At 43.5% G+C, this 18,097-nt stretch overlaps 1 protein-coding gene across 1 annotated transcript in view; it reads right to left on the reverse strand.

Moving 5' to 3' along the window:
• Nucleotides 1–17,076, reverse strand: part of DNAH9 (dynein axonemal heavy chain 9) — a gene marked incomplete at its 5' end in the record, with an annotated part of 185,594 nt that extends 168,518 nt beyond the window's left edge. The window contains 10 exons of the mRNA XM_081848623.1: nucleotides 1,935–2,049; nucleotides 3,812–3,962; nucleotides 5,265–5,381; nucleotides 5,558–5,725; nucleotides 8,360–8,593; nucleotides 9,293–9,504; nucleotides 10,200–10,330; nucleotides 10,656–10,814; nucleotides 14,148–14,344; nucleotides 16,684–17,076. Of these exons, the coding sequence (XP_081704749.1) occupies nucleotides 1,935–2,049; nucleotides 3,812–3,962; nucleotides 5,265–5,381; nucleotides 5,558–5,725; nucleotides 8,360–8,593; nucleotides 9,293–9,504; nucleotides 10,200–10,330; nucleotides 10,656–10,814; nucleotides 14,148–14,344; nucleotides 16,684–17,076 (1,877 nt within the window). The remainder of the gene's footprint in view (nucleotides 1–1,934; nucleotides 2,050–3,811; nucleotides 3,963–5,264; nucleotides 5,382–5,557; nucleotides 5,726–8,359; nucleotides 8,594–9,292; nucleotides 9,505–10,199; nucleotides 10,331–10,655; nucleotides 10,815–14,147; nucleotides 14,345–16,683) is intronic.
• Between the last annotated feature and the right edge of the window lie 1,021 nt (nucleotides 17,077–18,097).

Genomic DNA, 18,097 nt, shown 5'->3' on the forward strand with positions numbered 1-18,097 from the left:
TGTTAATATTACTTTCTCTTGTTTTTAAGCAGCTTTTTAAAAAGTGCATATCACATTCTAGTCTGAAAGCCCTGAAATGCCAAATTATATACATATACCTTTCCTGTCAAATATTTTTTCTGTCTGACCTATCAATTTTTCTCCTGTTTCTCAAAGCACAGCTTCCTTTCTCTGTAATTCACAGAGACCTGAATAGCGGCCCTCATTTTTATTTATCGTCTGGTTTTAAAGACCATGTTTGTTTGGAGCCATCTTTCACCAAAAACTGGCTCCCTCAGCAATTAACAATTGAAATTGACCTGAAGCTATAAGTGATCAGGTGTGTGTATGTATACTTAGATGCCAAACGTCACAAGACGTGAACACAGCTGTAGACTTACTATATGTTAGCTGAAATAGGCTGGTCCTCCCATACGGGAAGAAGAGAAGAGAAAGTACAAGGAAATGCCGTAAATAGAAAATAGTTTTCTCACAATCAGCCAACCAGCTATTTCAAAGCATATAAAATCCTGTTCTCACCGTTACCTCATCTAAGCATCTTGGACAGAAGTCAATATTCTATGAAGGCAATTGTTCTGTCTGTGCAAGCATTTCCCCCCTCTCCCCTATGCTGTTTTGGGGGTGCTCCCAACACCTTCGGGGCCAGTTTCAGGGGTCACGCATGGGGGAAGAGAGGGGGGCAAACTCTCCATTGAGCAAGTACAAGTCCTTCCACAGGTCTTCCACTGGCAGGGCTTATTAGGTGAACTCTGCTCACTTTGGCTCCAGGACTAGTTGTAACATTTCATCTCATGTCAGCTTCCTTGTTTCTGCCTTTTCTATTCTGGTTCCATTCACCAACCAGAGCAGGCCACAAACTACGGTAATCTAAAGGGGCTTACAGACGGATCAGAACTGGACCTAACCACCAGTATTTGAATGATAGTATCTGGAAATTCAAAATATGCTGCACTTAATTCCTTAGGCAGGATATAAGCATACAAACACACACACACACACACACACACACACACACCCCTTTTATTCCATTTATTCTTCCTTCTATCCTGCCTGCTTTATCAGCTGAATTTTTACCAGTGGACTCTTTGCAAAACAGTGGTACTGCATGTTTCTTCCTACTGTGACCTCTGACTGTCCACTGGGCATCTATTCTTTACACTCTGTCCGTGGTATCCTAGACCTAGTTCTGCTGCTTAGCAAGATAAGATTGTCCTTTAGGAATTATGTAAGGTTTTATCTAAATGCAAAAGCTCTGCAAGTTATCGCTTTGCCTGCCTTATGAAAGCTAAAGATATCCCAGTTCATCCCTAGAAACCACTGTGCAATGTCTTCCTCAGACTTTTGACTCTCTCAACAATCCATTGTCTATGAAAAGCCTGCTTGCATCTTACACAGACTTGCTAGGATTACTGATGTCAAAACATAAAATTAGGACAAGCCAAGAAACAATTTTCAAGCTTAGCTTGCGACGTTAAGGCCATGGAGACAACCTTCTCAATTTTCCTTTAAGCCCCAACATCTCTGTAATACAGAAAACAAGGCAGCCCACTGATTCACAGGAGCCAATGAAAAAAATAAAATGCTTATATCAGTGGTAGAGAACTACCGACTGGCCAAATCCTTATCTTCTTACCCCCCAACAGGCCAAGTTTGACACATGGGTAGGGCTGCCCACCCGTCAATCACCTAATATCACAATGACATCAGTTGATTATCGGTGCTTGTGATGGGGCTTTGCAGGCCCTGGTGACTAGCAGGGCCTACAAAGCCCCTTTTGTCCAAGTCCCACCTTTACCTGCCCCACAGCTGACATCATGTATGACATCAGGTGTACAGAAGGTAGGCACAACTTGGCTGAAATAGCCAGCAGGCTTAATTAGGCACACAGATCAGAGGTTCCCCACCCCTGCCTTAAAAGAAATAAAGATACTCACAGGTGGGTGACATGCCTGAAATTACTAAATGGGATCTGGATCCTGTCTTTTAATTCTTGGGCCCAGCGAATTCCTCCAGCAACCAATGGCATATTCCTGTGCACTGTAGGATAACCTGAGAAAAACAAATTCATCCCAAAGTGAGAAGCATGAACCAGTGTACTGCATGGACCCAGCAACAGACATGTGCTCTGATGGTGTTTCCTGCTTGGCAGGGGGTTGGACTCGATGGCCCTTGTGGTCTCTTCCAACTCTATGATTCTATGATTCTATGATGTAAAACAGCCAACCAAAAAATATGCAAAATATTGTACTAGGTCAGCCTGCAAGCAACTCAATTTTTGAATGCTCTCACACTGAGTGGGAGAGGGGAAACTTCTCTGCACAAAGAAAGCCTACTAATAAGAAGGGTTTTAGCCTCCCAACATGCTATGTTTTTGCATACAATGGTTTTTTTCTTCCTAGGGCTTGGAAGAGAACAGTCTCCAGCACAAACTATCTCTAGCAGCTCAGCTCCTTCACATTCTGCTCAGGACTCAAGTACAGAGAAAAAGGTTAATAAGAATTCCAATCTCTTTTCCACTCCATTTGCAGAAGCTTCAATAGAGGTGGACAGTCACATGACATAAGAAGAATCTGCTAGATCAGGCCAATGAACCATCTAGACCAGCATCCTGTTCTCACACTGGTCAGCCAGGTGCCTGTGGAGAGCATTCAAGTAGGACCTGAGTGCAACAATGCTCTGTGCGCTTGCGATTCCCAGAAACTCAGAAGCATAGTGCCTCTGGCAATGGAGGTGGAGCACAGCCACTGTGGCTAGTAGCCACTGATATGGCGTTATCATCCATGATTTTGTCGAATAGTCTTATAAATCCATCCAAGGTAGTGGTCATCACTTCCTCCTGCAGGAGGAATTTCCATTGTCTATTTATGCACTGTGTGAAGAAGTATGTTGACTAGCAGAGAGCAATTGGGCCAGTATCCCAAAAAAGCATTTGTGATAGATAATATGGTGGCCCCTTCTCAGGTGCGGTGTCTGTTTCTGCCTCTCTGACAGGACTGAATGACACATCAACCATGAGGCTTTAAAGCAGGGCTCAGCAAACTTTTTCAGTAGGGGGCCAGTCCACTGTCCCTCAGACCTTTGGGGGGGCAGACTATATTTTGGGGGGAGGGGAATGATGCAAGAGCACCATGAGCCCCGGTGACTGCTTACCTGTGTGTTGTGAGCAGCAGGGGCTGGCGGCAGGACGATGAGCGGCGTGTGAAAGGGCTTCAGAGAGGGGCTGCTTAAAATGGCGCCCACTTGAGCACTGCTGCTGCTGGCACCAACAGAGCCCAGCCTACTTCCTCCTCTAGGCAGGGCGGGGAGAAGCCAGGGGAGGGAGGGAGGGGGCACTGCCTCCGCCACTGCCATGTAAGGAAGAGGGAGGGAGAGGGAAAGAACGAACGAGCTGGCAATCCACGTGGCGATTCCCGGACCGTCTGTGAGCCGGATCCGGAAAGCAATTGGGCCTGATCCGGCCCACGGACCTTAGTTTGCCGACCCATGCTTTAAAGTTTAATATTGTAGAGGTAAGGGAGCACAGAAAGCTCTCCTTTCTCAAGTTCTGGAAAGGCTTGTAGGTAGGTATTGTAACAAAATGACCTAATAGGCTGTAATTTGCACAGCAATCTTGGATTGATTAATTAATTAATTAATTAATTACATTTTTAAAAAAATATGAAGAAGTCTATCCTACTTAAACCAAGATTTGCAATATCAATTATGAGCTTTTTTTATTAAAAAGCTGCTTAAAATAATTGTACACTTCCTTGCTTTCTAAAGGCATCTCATTAACTGAGCATAAAGCCATTCTGAAGTTGCTAACAAATACCTAGTTCCAACTCCTCCTGAATATGTTTCAGGTAGATCAGTTTAGCATCATCCAGGTCTCTGTCGAACATTGTGATGAGAAGATGATATTTAGCATAGGCATCTGCTGCTATCAGTGGCCGTTCCAATAGACTCCCAAATATGTCTATCAGCTACCATACAGAAAGAAATGGGAAATATCTGTGACTTTGTGTACATTCCCTGGGTCCAAACAAGACCAGCAACCCTTTTCAACACCCACATATTTCTTCAATGACCCACCTAGTTACTGCAGTTCACCAATCCATCTGATGAATGTACGAAACAGGTTTTAATCATAAGCCATGTTTGATATCAGTTACACATTGTAGTGGTTGAAAATCAGTTGATAAAATGATCCCAATGATGTATTTCCCATCCCCAAAAGACAGGAATAGGTTCGTTCATTATTTCCCCCACATTTTATTATTTTTATTTCTGAAGCAAACACAACCCTTCACTACAATTATTACCAAAGACTGCTTCCGCCTCCCATCTCCCTATGTTTGTATTGTTCTTTTCCTTTCTAACTAAATGTTCTGCATCTCCCACTTCACCCAGCTTTAACAAGCCGGTCCTAACTCTCCGACCTCTTGCTGGGCAAATGAATGCTACTAGCCTTTCATTGAATAGTGCAGGAACAAGGATGGGGAAGTGAGGGAGGCAACTCCTGCTCTCTGAAATCTAGCAATTTGAGGTTTTAACCTATCTGGTAAATTTCCTTCACCATATAAAACTGTGGCCACAAATCATTTTATCACAACTTGGAACTAAGAAATCCAGGCTAAAAGGTGGCTTCAGGCCTCCAAATCATTGTGGCTCTCCCACCCTTTGCAGCATCCTTTGGAGCAGCATCTAGAACCAAAAAAAGAGCCAGCACTGTGTGCTTAGTGAATGCAGATAAGGTAAAGGTAAAGGACCCCTGGATGGCTAAGTCCAGTCAAAGGCGAATACAGGGTTGTGGCGCTCATCCCTCTTCAGGCCGAGGGAGCTGGCGTTTGTCCACAGACAGCTTTCCGGGTCATGTGGCCAGCAGGACTAAACCGCTTCTGGCACAACGGAACACCGTGACAGAAGCCAGAGTACACGGAAACATAGAAAATACATGCAACTTTTTATATGGCCATATATTATTTGTTGGATTTTTCCTTTTTATTATTATTAAAGTAAAATTGTTTAGTTTTATAATCTCTCTCTGAATGCTCAGCAACTGCAGTTTGAACCTATGGAGCTGTACAGCTCTGAAGGTCACCAACTGAAAAGCCTATCCACATGATTAATGGAATGCAACTAACATCTTAAAAGTGGTAGGAAGATATAAAATACCATTAACTGGCAACTCTTCAGTTCATTTGTAAGAAAAGAAAAGCTTTGTGTATAGAAAAATAGGGCACATTCACTACACACTGCATTGTCCTAGTACAACAAATACAAACCTTGAATGCGTGCTCTATGCTAGCTGCATCATCGAAGGCCTGGGCAAAAGCATTCCCTAGCCTCCGATCCATATCTTCCACTTTCTCCTTGAAGTCATACACATCATCTTCAAATTCCTAACAGAACCAAACAACAACCCAATGAATTCATGTCACAGTTGATGCAGCAGTTTCTGGAAACAACTCTCCCCCAAATACCAGACTCTTCAGTGTTAAGCTCGTAAAATCCTTTTTTGGTATAAACATTCAGCATGAACATGAGCTGAGTTATTATGGAATCCAGAATCACCTACCATGTTGGCCACATCCAAGCAGTCATATGTACGATCGGAAAACACTTTGTAAGCCTCTTGGAACTCTTCATACATGCTCAGAACTTGCTGGCTCAGAGATTTCCCTTTTATGCCACTGAATTCGAGCTTCTCCAATTTCTCTATGTCCAACGCAGTCACCAGAAGGTCCTACAAATTGGGATAATTAACAGTTATTACCCACAACAGATTATGGTACTGCTTCCCAACAAGTGGACTAGGCCAGGCTAGACCCATGACTGCCTCACACGGGTGCCCAAGACAAAGAGAAGTTATAGTTTATTTTTCATACTGTTATAGATCAAGGCTAGCCATGCCACCTTCATTATCATCCCTCAACGTAAGACATATATAACTTATATATACATATTTTTAAATAGTTAAGTGACTAAGACTGTTGTTGAGTTAGTGCTGGTGTGGGGCAGGTAGGGGCATTAAACTCAATGAATTACAAATCACTAACATCTCTGTTTGCCTTTCTCTCATTAGATCAGCTCCTGCCTAGGCAACAATCATTTAGCTTACTTCCTAGCAAGACTTATTGGAAAATATCAATATGGCTTTAAAGAGGCATTGATTATTGCTGTGCTTTCTGCAAGGTTAATTAAAGGGGTGTATAAAAATGCAGCAGGCCTCCCCTCAAATCTATACTACTTTGCATTCAACTGAGATTCTGTGCTTTAAGACAAGAAGAGACCAAAAAAAAAATCTAATTGAAGCCATTTTTCAAGGGAACTGGAGCATGTGTCAGCCGCCTATATTATGCTTCTGAAGTCTTTCAGTTTGGGGTAGGAAAGGAATGAAAAACTCGCTTTTATTGCAGCCAACCAAAAATCTTCTTAACCTGTGAAATCCCGTGGTGTGGTGGCCGTTTGAAACTAATGGAAAATCCGACAAGTGGAAAACAAATTGCAGCCAAAAGGCTTACATACAAAAGTTGTATAATCTGAGGAAATTGTGATCCAGGAATTCTTCTTTACATTTTACAGGGAGATTCAGGAGCCCATGTAAAGCCAAAGAGATATAGAATACCCCACATATACCACCTGTGAGCAACAGGTCAGAATTAGGCTTTCTGTCACATTCTACATGTGCTGATTCAGTGCATCATATCCCTGCATGTCTCACACAATTGTGCTAACCTCTAGCAGTCTACATGGCTGACCAACTAAATTGGGGTGGGTGGAGAGTGAATGCTGGTTTAGCATCAGATTATATGCAATTTGACAAGGCTTCCCCATGTGATGTACAGCACGTTGACTTCTCAGATCTGATGGGCAGCAGATCAGCATTTGCTTCTTTTGAGACTATATTGTCCAGCATATATTACACTCTTCTTAACAGCTGACAATGTTGAGACCTACAGAAAAGTTCTCTTGTTCTAAAACCACGCAAATGGAACATTGTGCTTTATTCAGACTTGGGTAAGCAAAAGTCTGCTCATGCAATGGGGGTTTTTTGACCTTTCATTGTGCCAACGCTTCCCTCAAAAAAAGTCAGAGGACTATAAATAAAGGTTTGGGATGGGGAGGGTGGAGGGGCAAGAAGAAAGTGGTGAAAATGAGCAGAAGGACTTCTGTTGAACATCTCTAGATCTAACTGTTATATCCTAACTGTCCTTATGCCATAAATGCCATTAGCGACATACAGTGGTACCTCAGGTTATAAACGCTTCAGGTTACAGACTTGGCTAATCCAGAAATAGTACCTCGGGTTAAGAACTTTGCTTCAGGATGAGAACAGAAATCACACAGCAGCGGTGTGGCAGCAGCGGGAGGCCCCATTAGCTAAAGTGGTGCTTCAGGTTAAGAACAGTTTCAGGTTAAGAACGGACCTCCAGAATGAATTAAGTTCTTAACTCGAGGTACCACTGTACCACTATTGTCTCTCTACACGCAATTCTTCATACCCTGGAAATGTCTGTTTTGTACACATATATTATAGATCAGAGTTAACTACAATTATTTAAGAAGTTGGCACATGACTACTGCGATTTTGTTGTTGTTGTTGTTGAAGGTCTTAATACCTGAGCAAGGAAAGGGGCAATTTCCATGTTATATTTGAAAAAAGAGAATCTGAGCCTGAGAAATTGGGTCATGCCTAAAAAACAAAACAGCCAGTGTAAAAGCTGTAGAACAAGATGCCATTGTAAGAACAAAGCAGATTCTGATTAAGTGTGGGAGGCATGCCCTATAAATACACACAGCATTGGGCTGCTCTGGGGATCTTTTAATCTGTATCTAGCTCCATTTTATCAGTGTAACCTTCAAGGATGAGGAAGAAGATAACCAAAAGGTAACTTGAAGGGTGAGGAAGCCTATGCATCAAGAGCATCGCCGTCAGCTCTTGCTCAGAAATCCTGACAGCTTTTGCAGATCTCCTGTGGCATAAATCTGCATTGGTGAGGCAGATGCCTGAGAATTCAGGAACTCCTTGGGTAAAAAATTCAACCACATATTAAACAGTAGTATTGTTTATTTACCACATTTGTGTCCCACCTTTCTTCAAAGGAGCTTGGGGTAGCCTATATAAGGTTTATCCCGTTTACAACCCTGCAATACAGAAAAGGCTGAAAAGCAATGGCTTGATCAATCATGCAAGCTCCATGACTGAATGGGGTGTTGAACCCATGTCTTCCCAAGCTAAATTCCCTAGACACCAGGAATCCTGACCCCCTGGAAGCAAAGAGTCAAGGGAGGGAGACGAGTTACAGTAAGTTATTTCTGACATTATATACATTGTTCTCTCTATACGTCAACATTTGTAATATTCCATGATACTTACATTTACCATGTGGAGCCTCTCTAGAAAATTATCCAATCGTGCGAAAACCATTATAGAAGGGAAATCCCACTCCTTTGCCTCTAGGCCTGGCTGAAAGTAAGTGCTGAGATTGTCTCTTCTTTCCTCAAAGGTCTGCTTGAAATAGTTGAAAATATCAAAAGTTGTCTGCACTTTGCCCAGACTTTCTTCAGTTTCCGCTTTAAGCAGATCTTCTGCATTGAGGTAAGTCCTAGCCTAGGTAGACAGAGAAGAGCAACAAATCTTGTCATTTCAGTGGTATGGTTTGCTTGTTTTTTAAAAAAGGAAGAGAAGATGAAACAGGCAAAGAAAGACAGAGTATTCAACATAAGAGGCCTAATCCTAACTTAAATTGGTCATTTGGAAAACTGACAATGGTTCATTGGGATTGGTATACAACACAATGGAAGGAGGCCTAACTGTCCACATATCTGTCAATGGGAAGAGTAAGGGACATGTGCCTCTTTTATAACATTTCCTACAAAAGCAAAACACTGCCAAAGTGTCTTCTAAAGAAAAGGCACCATTCCTATATCTAAACCTCCAGCACTTGCTGAGATTTTCAGAGAAACAGGGCACCTCTCCAGATTTCCATTTTGCTGCTCCACTTAAAAAGTCTCTATGCATATCCAGGGCAGTTTAACATGAGGTCCTCTCATCACGCCACAGTGCTCCTCATTGTCAAGGTACCTCTCCTCTCACTTACCACTGCACTGGGATGACAACTGTGGGAGGTACACATGCCCATTGAGGGCAACCGAAGCCCAAGGGCTGAAGCTTTACAGCGACAAAGTGAGTGTTGCAACCTGTAGACCCCAAAGCATTACTGGAGCCCTCATACTGTGTCTGCGTGGAACAGCAGTATATTATTTTCTCCATTTCGCAGGGGGTGAGAAGAACCACTACATGGCCTACCTGCTGAATGAGGAGACTGCAGGTTTCCTGAAGAAGCACAATTATCCTTGCAGGTGTGCTGTAATATTTGGACGTGGCCCAGATTAAGCACACCACGTGAAGCACTCGGTTTAGTAATGGCTTCAGCTCGTTGAATTCCACATTTTCTATTTCCTCTAGAGGGCGCTCTAGGGGCTTTAGGTGCGCATTTATATCGTGGGCCTCAACCAAAGCTGTGATTTTGAAAGAAAAGGAAAAGTTTCACACAAGAGAAGTTAGGGAAAGGTGCTGTACATTACTCAGGAGATCTTAAATACACTTCTGTGGAAACAATTTGGGTTTAATTCAACTGGGCTTACTTTCAAGCATGTATATTTCTGAATTACAGTGTACATTAAACTACCGTATTTTTTGCTCTATAAGAATCACTTTTTCCCTCCTAAAAAGTAAGGGGAAATGTGTGTGCGTCTTATGGAGCGAATGCAGGCTGTGCAGCTATCCCAGAAGCCAGAACAGCAAGAGGGATTGCTGCTTTCACTGCGCAGTGATCCTTCTTGCTGTTCTGGCTTCTGAGATTCAGAATTTCTTTTTCTTGTTTTCCTCCTCCAAAAACTAGGTGCGTCTTGTGGTCTGGTGCATCTTATAGAGTGAAAAATACAGTAATTTTACACACCACAGAGCAAAAACTGAAAAAAGAATACAACAACACATAAGACAAAATATGGTGCAGCTCCCTCCTCCTGGGACATTTCTGCCGTTCTTCAAAGTCCTTCAAAAGCTCTAAGCAACCCTATAAAATGACTGAACCTTTACCCTGTCACATCCACTATTTCGACAAGAACTGAAGAAGCTGGTCTCCACATAGGCCAACCAGGAGAGGTTAGTGATCTGTGAATAAACACTATAGCACAAATTTTCAAAATCTCACCTGCTTCTACATCTCTGAAAATTGACCTGAATGCTGGAAAGTAGGTGCTCTGCACTCTGTCAAGAAGCTCCATCATGGTCAAAACCCTTCTGGCTTTCAGCTGGCTGTAAATGCACTGCAGATCTTCAAATCTACAAGAAACACAAAATGGTAAGGCACTGAGCAAAGATACATTTCATGTCAAATATCCAGGCAACATACTCCCCCTTACAGCAAATCCAGGTTATGCATTTGCCAGTTTTTAAGATATTCCTAGGCAAAACAGTTTCCAGGGCGGAAATCTATTTCTTGTGCTAATCAGAAAGTTAACAGTTGTACAAGTGACGTCAACAGCAGTGGGTGTTTCCACATCAACTAGAGTCAAGCTCAAACCAAAGTTCTGCAATTGCGCACTTATAGAAGCAGCTCTCGCTACTCTGCTTACGTCTTCAATGCAGAATGAAGCTATAAATGTACCTGCTTTTCCAAAAATCCAGCTCCACCTTTGGACTGGGATCTTGGCCTTGCAAAAGTGGTTCTGAAGACTCTCTCTTTAGAACTCCCTGGATCTGGTGGGTCCATTCAATAACAGCTGATTCAATTGCATGGACAATAGATTTATCCACGAGTTCAGTGCTACAGAAAGCAAACATATCAGCAGATTAGTTTTACCTCCCATCTGACAGTGGTAGATAAAAAGGCAGATCTAAAAAACAAAAACAACATGAAATTCTATCTTGCAATGAAGCAATAGGACGCTTATCACGGTATAATCTATGGTTCACTTTATTGACCCACAGTCAAAACAAAATAAAAAAATTCCTTCCAGTAGCACCTTAAAGACCAACTGAGTTAGTTCTAGGTATGAGCTTTCGTGTGCATGCACACTTCTTCAGATACACTGAAACAGAAGTCACCGGACCTTTCTATATAGTGAGAAGGTGGGGAGGGGTATTACTCAGAAGGGTGGTGGGAATGGGTGATTGGCAGATAGCTGCGATGAGCCTGTTGACGACTCTTAACGACTGCAATAGGTCTAACAGGAAAAAGCAAGGGGTGAGAAGGTGAAAAATGGCTTTGTCATGTATAATGAGATAAGAATCCAATGTCTTTGTTCAAACCAGGTCTCTCCATAGTTTTAAGTTTGGTGATAAGTTGCAATTCAGCAGCTTCTCTTTCCAGTCTATTTCTGAAATTCCTTTGTAATAGAACAGCTACTTTGAGATCTTGTATAGAATGTCCTGGGAGATTGAAGTGTTCTCCTACTGGTTTTTCTGTCTTGTGGTTCCTGATGTCGGATTTATGTCCGTTTATTCTTTGGCGTAAGGTCTGGCCTGTTTGTCCAATATAGAGAGCTGAAGGACACTGTTGGCATTTTATGGCATACACAATGTTAGACGATGAGCAATTAAAAAGTCCCGAGATGGTATGTGTGATGTTGTTGGGGCCAGTAATGGTGTTGTCCGGGTGTATGTGGCAGCAAAGTTGGCATCTGGGTTTATTGCAGGCTCTGGTGCCAGTGTCCGTGTTAAGTCTGGTTATAGTATTATTGTGGGTTAGGAGTTGTTTAAGATTGGGGGGCTGTCTGGAGGCAATGAAAGGTCTTCCTCCCAGAGCTTGAGAAAGAGAACTATCATTGTCCAGGAGAGGTTGTAGATCTCTGATGATGCGTTGTACTGTTTTAACTTGGGAGCTGTATGTGATGACTAGAGGTGTTCTGTTATTTTCTTTTTTGGGTCTGTCTTGCAGCAAGTTCTCTCTGGGTATCAGTCTGGCTCTGTTGATCTGTTGTCTAACTTCATCTGCTGGGTATTTTAGTTCTAAAAAGGTTTGCTGTAGATCTCTTAGGTGAGAGTCTCTGTCTGTAGAATTGGAGCAGATGCGGCTGTAACGTAACAGCCGCATCTGCTCCAATTCTACAGACAGAGACTCTCACCTAAGAGATCTACAGCAAACCTTTTTAGAACTAAAATACCCAGCAGATGAAGTTAGACAACAGATCAACAGAGCCAGACTGATACCCAGAGAGAACTTGCTGCAAGACAGACCCAAAAAAGAAAATAACAGAACACCTCTAGTCATCACATACAGCTCCCAAGTTAAAACAGTACAACGCATCATCAGAGATCTACAACCTCTCCTGGACAATGATAGTTCTCTTTCTCAAGCTCTGGGAGGAAGACCTTTCATTGCCTCCAGACAGCCCCCCAATCTTAAACAACTCCTAACCCACAATAATACTATAACCAGACTTAACACGGACACTGGCACCAGAGCCTGCAATAAACCCAGATGCCAACTTTGCTGCCACATACACCCGGACAACACCATTACTGGCCCCAACAACATCACACATACCATCTCGGGACTTTTTAATTGCTCATCGTCTAACATTGTGTATGCCATAAAATGCCAACAGTGTCCTTCAGCTCTCTATATTGGACAAACAGGCCAGACCTTACGCCAAAGAATAAACGGACATAAATCCGACATCAGGAACCACAAGACAGAAAAACCAGTAGGAGAACACTTCAATCTCCCAGGACATTCTATACAAGATCTCAAAGTAGCTGTTCTATTACAAAGGAATTTCAGAAATAGACTGGAAAGAGAAGCTGCTGAATTGCAACTTATCACCAAACTTAAAACTATGGAGAGACCTGGTTTGAACAAAGACATTGGATTCTTATCTCATTATACATGACAAAGCCATTTTTCACCTTCTCACCCCTTGCTTTTTCCTGTTAGACCTATTGCAGTCGTTAAGAGTCGTCAACAGGCTCATCGCAGCTATCTGCCAATCACCCATTCCCACCACCCTTCTGAGTAATACCCCTCCCCACCTTCTCACTATATAGAAAGGTCCGGTGACTTCTGTTTCAGTGTATCTGAAGAAGTGTGCATGCACACGAAAGCTCATACCTAGAACTAACTCAGTTGGTCTTTAAGGTGCTACTGGAAGGAATTTTTTTATTTTGTTTTGACCATGGCAGACCAACACGGCTACCTATCTGTAACTGGATTTATTGACCCACATTATTTCTGTTCCTGGTGTGCCATACATTTCCACACTTCTTTCTATTACAGTAACTACACAGTGTGAAAACCTTTACATAAAGCACCTCAGTACAATTGATTCAGCACCACATTATTACCAGCAATAACTATCAAAGCCTTAATATGGAATGGTGGAGATATATGCTACAGTGCTTTGAACAAAAGATCAAGCAAAAATGACAGATACAGTGGTACCTCGGGTTAAGCACTTAATTTGTTCCGGAGGTCCATTCTTAACCTGAAACTCTTCTTAACCTGAAGCACCACTTTAGCTAATGGGGCCTCCTGCTGCCGCCGCGCTGCTACAGTGCGATTTCTGTTCTCATCCTGAAGCAAAGTTCTTAACCTGAGGTACTATTTCTGGGTTAGCGGAGTCTGTAACCTGAAGCGTATGTAACCCAAGGTACCACTGTACTAAATACAGATAGGTAGCCGTGTTGGTCTGCCATAGTCAGAACAAAATAAAAAAAATCCTTCCAGTAGCACCTTAAAGACCAACTAAGTTAGTTCTTGGTATACTTAGTTGGTCTTTAAGGTGCTACTGGAAGGATTTTTTTTATTTTGTTCTCACTGTACTAAAGTTTTAGTAAGAGACTAGCTGGCACCTGGTATACTGGCAACGAAAACACACAATCATAATGTCCAAAACTGCACTGAAGACAAACATCGTTTACCAAAAAGGAACTTCATTCTAACTAGTAAAAACAACTACCCAGCACAAAGCAAAACTACACTGTGGTTTAAATTGGGGGCGGAGGGGGAGGCTATGCTAAGTTACAGCAAAAAGACCAGCTGTTAATGAAAACTCAGTTTTTGCTTTATAACACAATGCCTAGAAAAAAAGCAATGCTGCAGTCATAGAGTACATTAAAAATGACCATTCATGTCAGTAACTACAATATTGCTACTTACGTTTTCTCATTGTCAAAATCTATATATGGGTCTCTTTCAGGGTCAGCAGGGAGCGGCAGCAAAGTCTTGCCTTTAATTTGTCCAACAACTACAAAAACACTACTTTTCAGATTGCAGATGTGGTGGACGATATCCTGTGACACCACATGGGGCCAGTTGGGATGGTTTTTTTGGTTCCCCAAGAGTGGCACCACTACCTAGAAGACAGATAAGGTTGAGAAAGAGAGAAAAATTCAGAGCCCCTGGTTTGCTAGGTTACATCAATCACAACAGGACTTAAAAGTTTTACTTGTAAGTTTTATAAGTCCCATATTTATTCCTGAATCCTTGAGAGACGGTTGCTCTGATGTTCCCTGAACTAAAGAAAAAGGCTCAATTTAGAGAGCCTAGAAATCACTTCAAACCTCTGAAGCTCAGATCATCACTGTGCGTCATTGTAAGGAAAGAGGTCTGGTAGCAAATAAGGCACTTATCCATAAAGAACAGGAAGCTAGGAGTTCATCTACTTTCATTTAATTTGTTTCCTGCATCTCTCACCTCTTTCCTTTATTCAAGGTCAATTTCTTTAAGGTAACAGGAGCTGTAACTATGTTTTTACAAATAACCTAACAAAACACACACAAAACGATGTTGAGAAGCAGGTATGTCATTCCTACAAAGGACTCCCAAGGCATGCTACCAACCTGTTGCAAATATAAAGGGATCGATTTTTTTATTTTAAAAATGGCTGAATTTTTCAGACTGCCATTTGTTTCTATCGTTCCAGTGGCAGAGCAACAAACTCTTTGTACACTTACAGACATGAGAATCTGTCTTGCACCAAGTCAGACCACACTGGCACATCTATGCCCAGTTACTCAGACTAGTAGTAGTTCTCCAGGCCCAGGGAGAAGCTGTTCCCATTACCTGGCAGCAGAGATCATTTTACTGGAGGTTCTAGGGATCCATGGCTAGTTACGGCCTCTCCCTTTCACAAACAAATTTGGATGGGTGCCATGTCTTCATTTTGCATTTCCTCATTTTGCGGGTTTGGGTTTTGCATTCTTGTTCCTCAGCAACTTTCTGAATAAAAGTGGATCACCTCCTCTTAAGTGCAGGCTAGGTTTATTATAATTATTTCATTACTATTGTACTGTCAGTCACCACATTACTGCTATCAATAAAGGCAGCTCTTTCCAAAGGTAAACACACCATGTTTATTGACGGTGACCTGCGGTCTCCAGTTTTTCAATGCTGCACTGTTGTAATGTGATTGTTCTATTTTTTTATTTTAATGTTTATATTTTAATGTTTCCATAACTGGTTGGTATACTGTGTAAACTCCTAATTTAGTTACGTTGGTACTAAACAGTAGATAAATTTATAAATAATAATGACAATTTCCTCCCCTGAGTCCCCTCACAGGGCTAATATACAGAGACTAATTCAGATTCTTTTTACCTTCAACTCTTTATGTTTATATGCCTGCCTCTCTCTCTTCCCCACACAAGGCACTGTGTAGTTCTCTCTATGAAGAATTTGTGAAGATGAACCCTATATTGCATGAGTTTCAAACATCTGTCCAAGCCCAGGAGCTGAAGTGCTTGGAAAACAGATGACCAATGAGCTAAGGTGGGAGCAGGAAACTCAAATTATACTGGACCTGACAGCAAGGGACACTCCAATACTCACCATGACTGGGATAGAAAAGGAACCAGGCGCTTTTTGGCTAGCTGCTCACCCACCTGGCACTCCCCCCCCCTCCCTTTGCAAACCAATAATAAAAAGAGAATGATGAATGTTCATCACTCTGATGAAAATTATGATGAAAATGCTTATTACAAAAAGTTGAAGGCACCAGTAGCATAAACACGCAAAGCTACCTTAATAGCAAACCTGACCCCAGTCATCCAGGTAGCTGCAAAATGTCCACTTCCACGGGCAACAGCTCTCCATAGATTGTAGAATTGTACATTTGGACGGGATCTCAAGGGTCATCCAGTCCAATGCAAGGGTAGAGGCTTGTTTCCCAGACAGGTTCTCTAAAACCCTGTTAACAGAGGGTGCTGGGGACCAAACCGGGGACCCTCCTGAGGGCCCTGAGTTATATAACCCGCTCCTTTGCAGAGGGCTCTTCTTACTACATGCTGTTACTCAGTACTTTTTTCTGGGGGGGACGCAGACCCCTAAACACTGTGTGAATCTTTGTACTTTTGTCCATTTACTCTATTTATTTGAACTATAAAATGGTGATTTTCTTGAATCAAAATGAGAGTACCCCTATTTATTAAGAAAAAAAGCTGCTACCCTGGGTCTTGCCCCTAAAAGGAGGCTGCCTTCTCACCTGTCCCCCCTTCTTTCTGTCAGGGTCCTAAGTTTAGCGGCTTCTTGTCAGACCCCCAAAAAAGGGGGGTCAGCAAGGGAAACTACTCACCTGCTGGACATACAACTAGTATGCAGCTGCTGCTGCAACAGCTACGAGGTGGGGGGGGGGCAATGCCCACCCCCTTATGCCAGACCTCTGACCCGAATTCAGCCCTCCTTTGAGCAGCCCTACCTCCTCCACGAGGGCAGCGAGGTGCTCCAGGGGCGCGGAGGACAGGTCCCCATAGAGGAGGTGCCCGGGAGCCGGCGGGGAGAGCAGCGGCCCGGGAGCGAGGCGCAGCAGGAAGACCCCCTTGCCAGAGCGACCGGTTCCGGGCGCCAGAGCCAGCCGGTCGGCCAGCGCCAACTGGCCCCCTGCGCCCGGCGTGACGAGCAGCAGCCGCTTGGCCGGGTCGCCGTCGAGGAAAGCGCGCAGCAGCGGGCGCGCTTCGGGGCTCCCCGCGCAACGCTCCCAGCGCTCGGGCTCCACGCGCAGGCTGCTAGCCACGCGCGCCCCCAGCAGCCGAGCCCGGGGGTCCGTCTCGGGGGCGCTCTCGAAGTCCGGCTCGGGCTCCTCGCCCCCCATGCTGGCCGCCGGCACTTCCACCGGCCACTGTTTGCGGGGCGGAGCCGCTGTTGCTTTGGGGACGGAGGACGCCGCTCCGCCGCCACCGTCTCCTGAGAGGAGGAGCGAGGGGACGGCGCGCCGCCTCCTTGCGCTCCGCCCTCCTCTTCCACTTCTGATAAAAACACGGCGACGCGAGGGAAAGCGCGAATGTGCTTCAGCTGGGGACGGATTTAGTCATTTCAGCCCCCTGGAGTCGGTTCCGAAGCGTCCGCAGCCCATGCGAGGCTGCCTTTTAGCCGTTTAATCTTGAATGCATTTTAATAACAGGCACCAAAGGCTTGCTCCGCCTTCTCGCTTCCTTTCCAAAGCCCTGCTATTAAGTAATACAGTGGTACCTGGGGTTAAGTACTTAATTCGTTCCGGAGGTCCGTACTTAACCTGAAACTGTTCTTAATCTGAAGTACCACTTTAGCTAATGGGGCCTCCTGCTGCTGCTGCCGCGCCACCGGAGCACGATTTCTGTTCTCATCCTGAAGCAAAGTTCTTAACCCGAGGTAATGTTTCTGGGTTAGCAGAGTCTGTAACCTGAAGCGTATGTAACCTGCGGTACCACTGTATACACCTCTCGCAGGCGATAATTTTGAGAATTAAAACCATGAAGTCTTCTGAAAGCAACAAATCTTTCTCTTTTTTAGAAAGGGAACTGCGTGTATGTGTGTTATTAACCCTATTTCACCTTCCTTCCTTCCTTCCTTCCTTCCTTCCTTCCTTCCTTCCTTCCTTCTCTCTCAAAAAAAGAAGTTATATTACCCAACTGACATCTGAACAGCCTAAAGGACATCAGCTATAACCCACTATTATGGCTAAAGGAGGACATGGACCAGTGGGGAAAGCTTAGCGTCACATACTTATTCAAGTTCTACCAGCTTGTCTTGATGGAAATATCCTTGTTAAATGGCAAAAGATGTTGGATGATTTCATCAATGAGGGCAAAAGGTATACAGGTTCAATGGGTTGGAGGTTTAGGGTTTCCTAACTT

The sequence above is a fragment of the Podarcis erhardii genome (assembly GCF_964252035.2).
Source record: "Podarcis erhardii genome assembly, chromosome: 2".
Classification (NCBI taxonomy): Eukaryota; Metazoa; Chordata; class Lepidosauria; order Squamata; family Lacertidae; genus Podarcis; species Podarcis erhardii.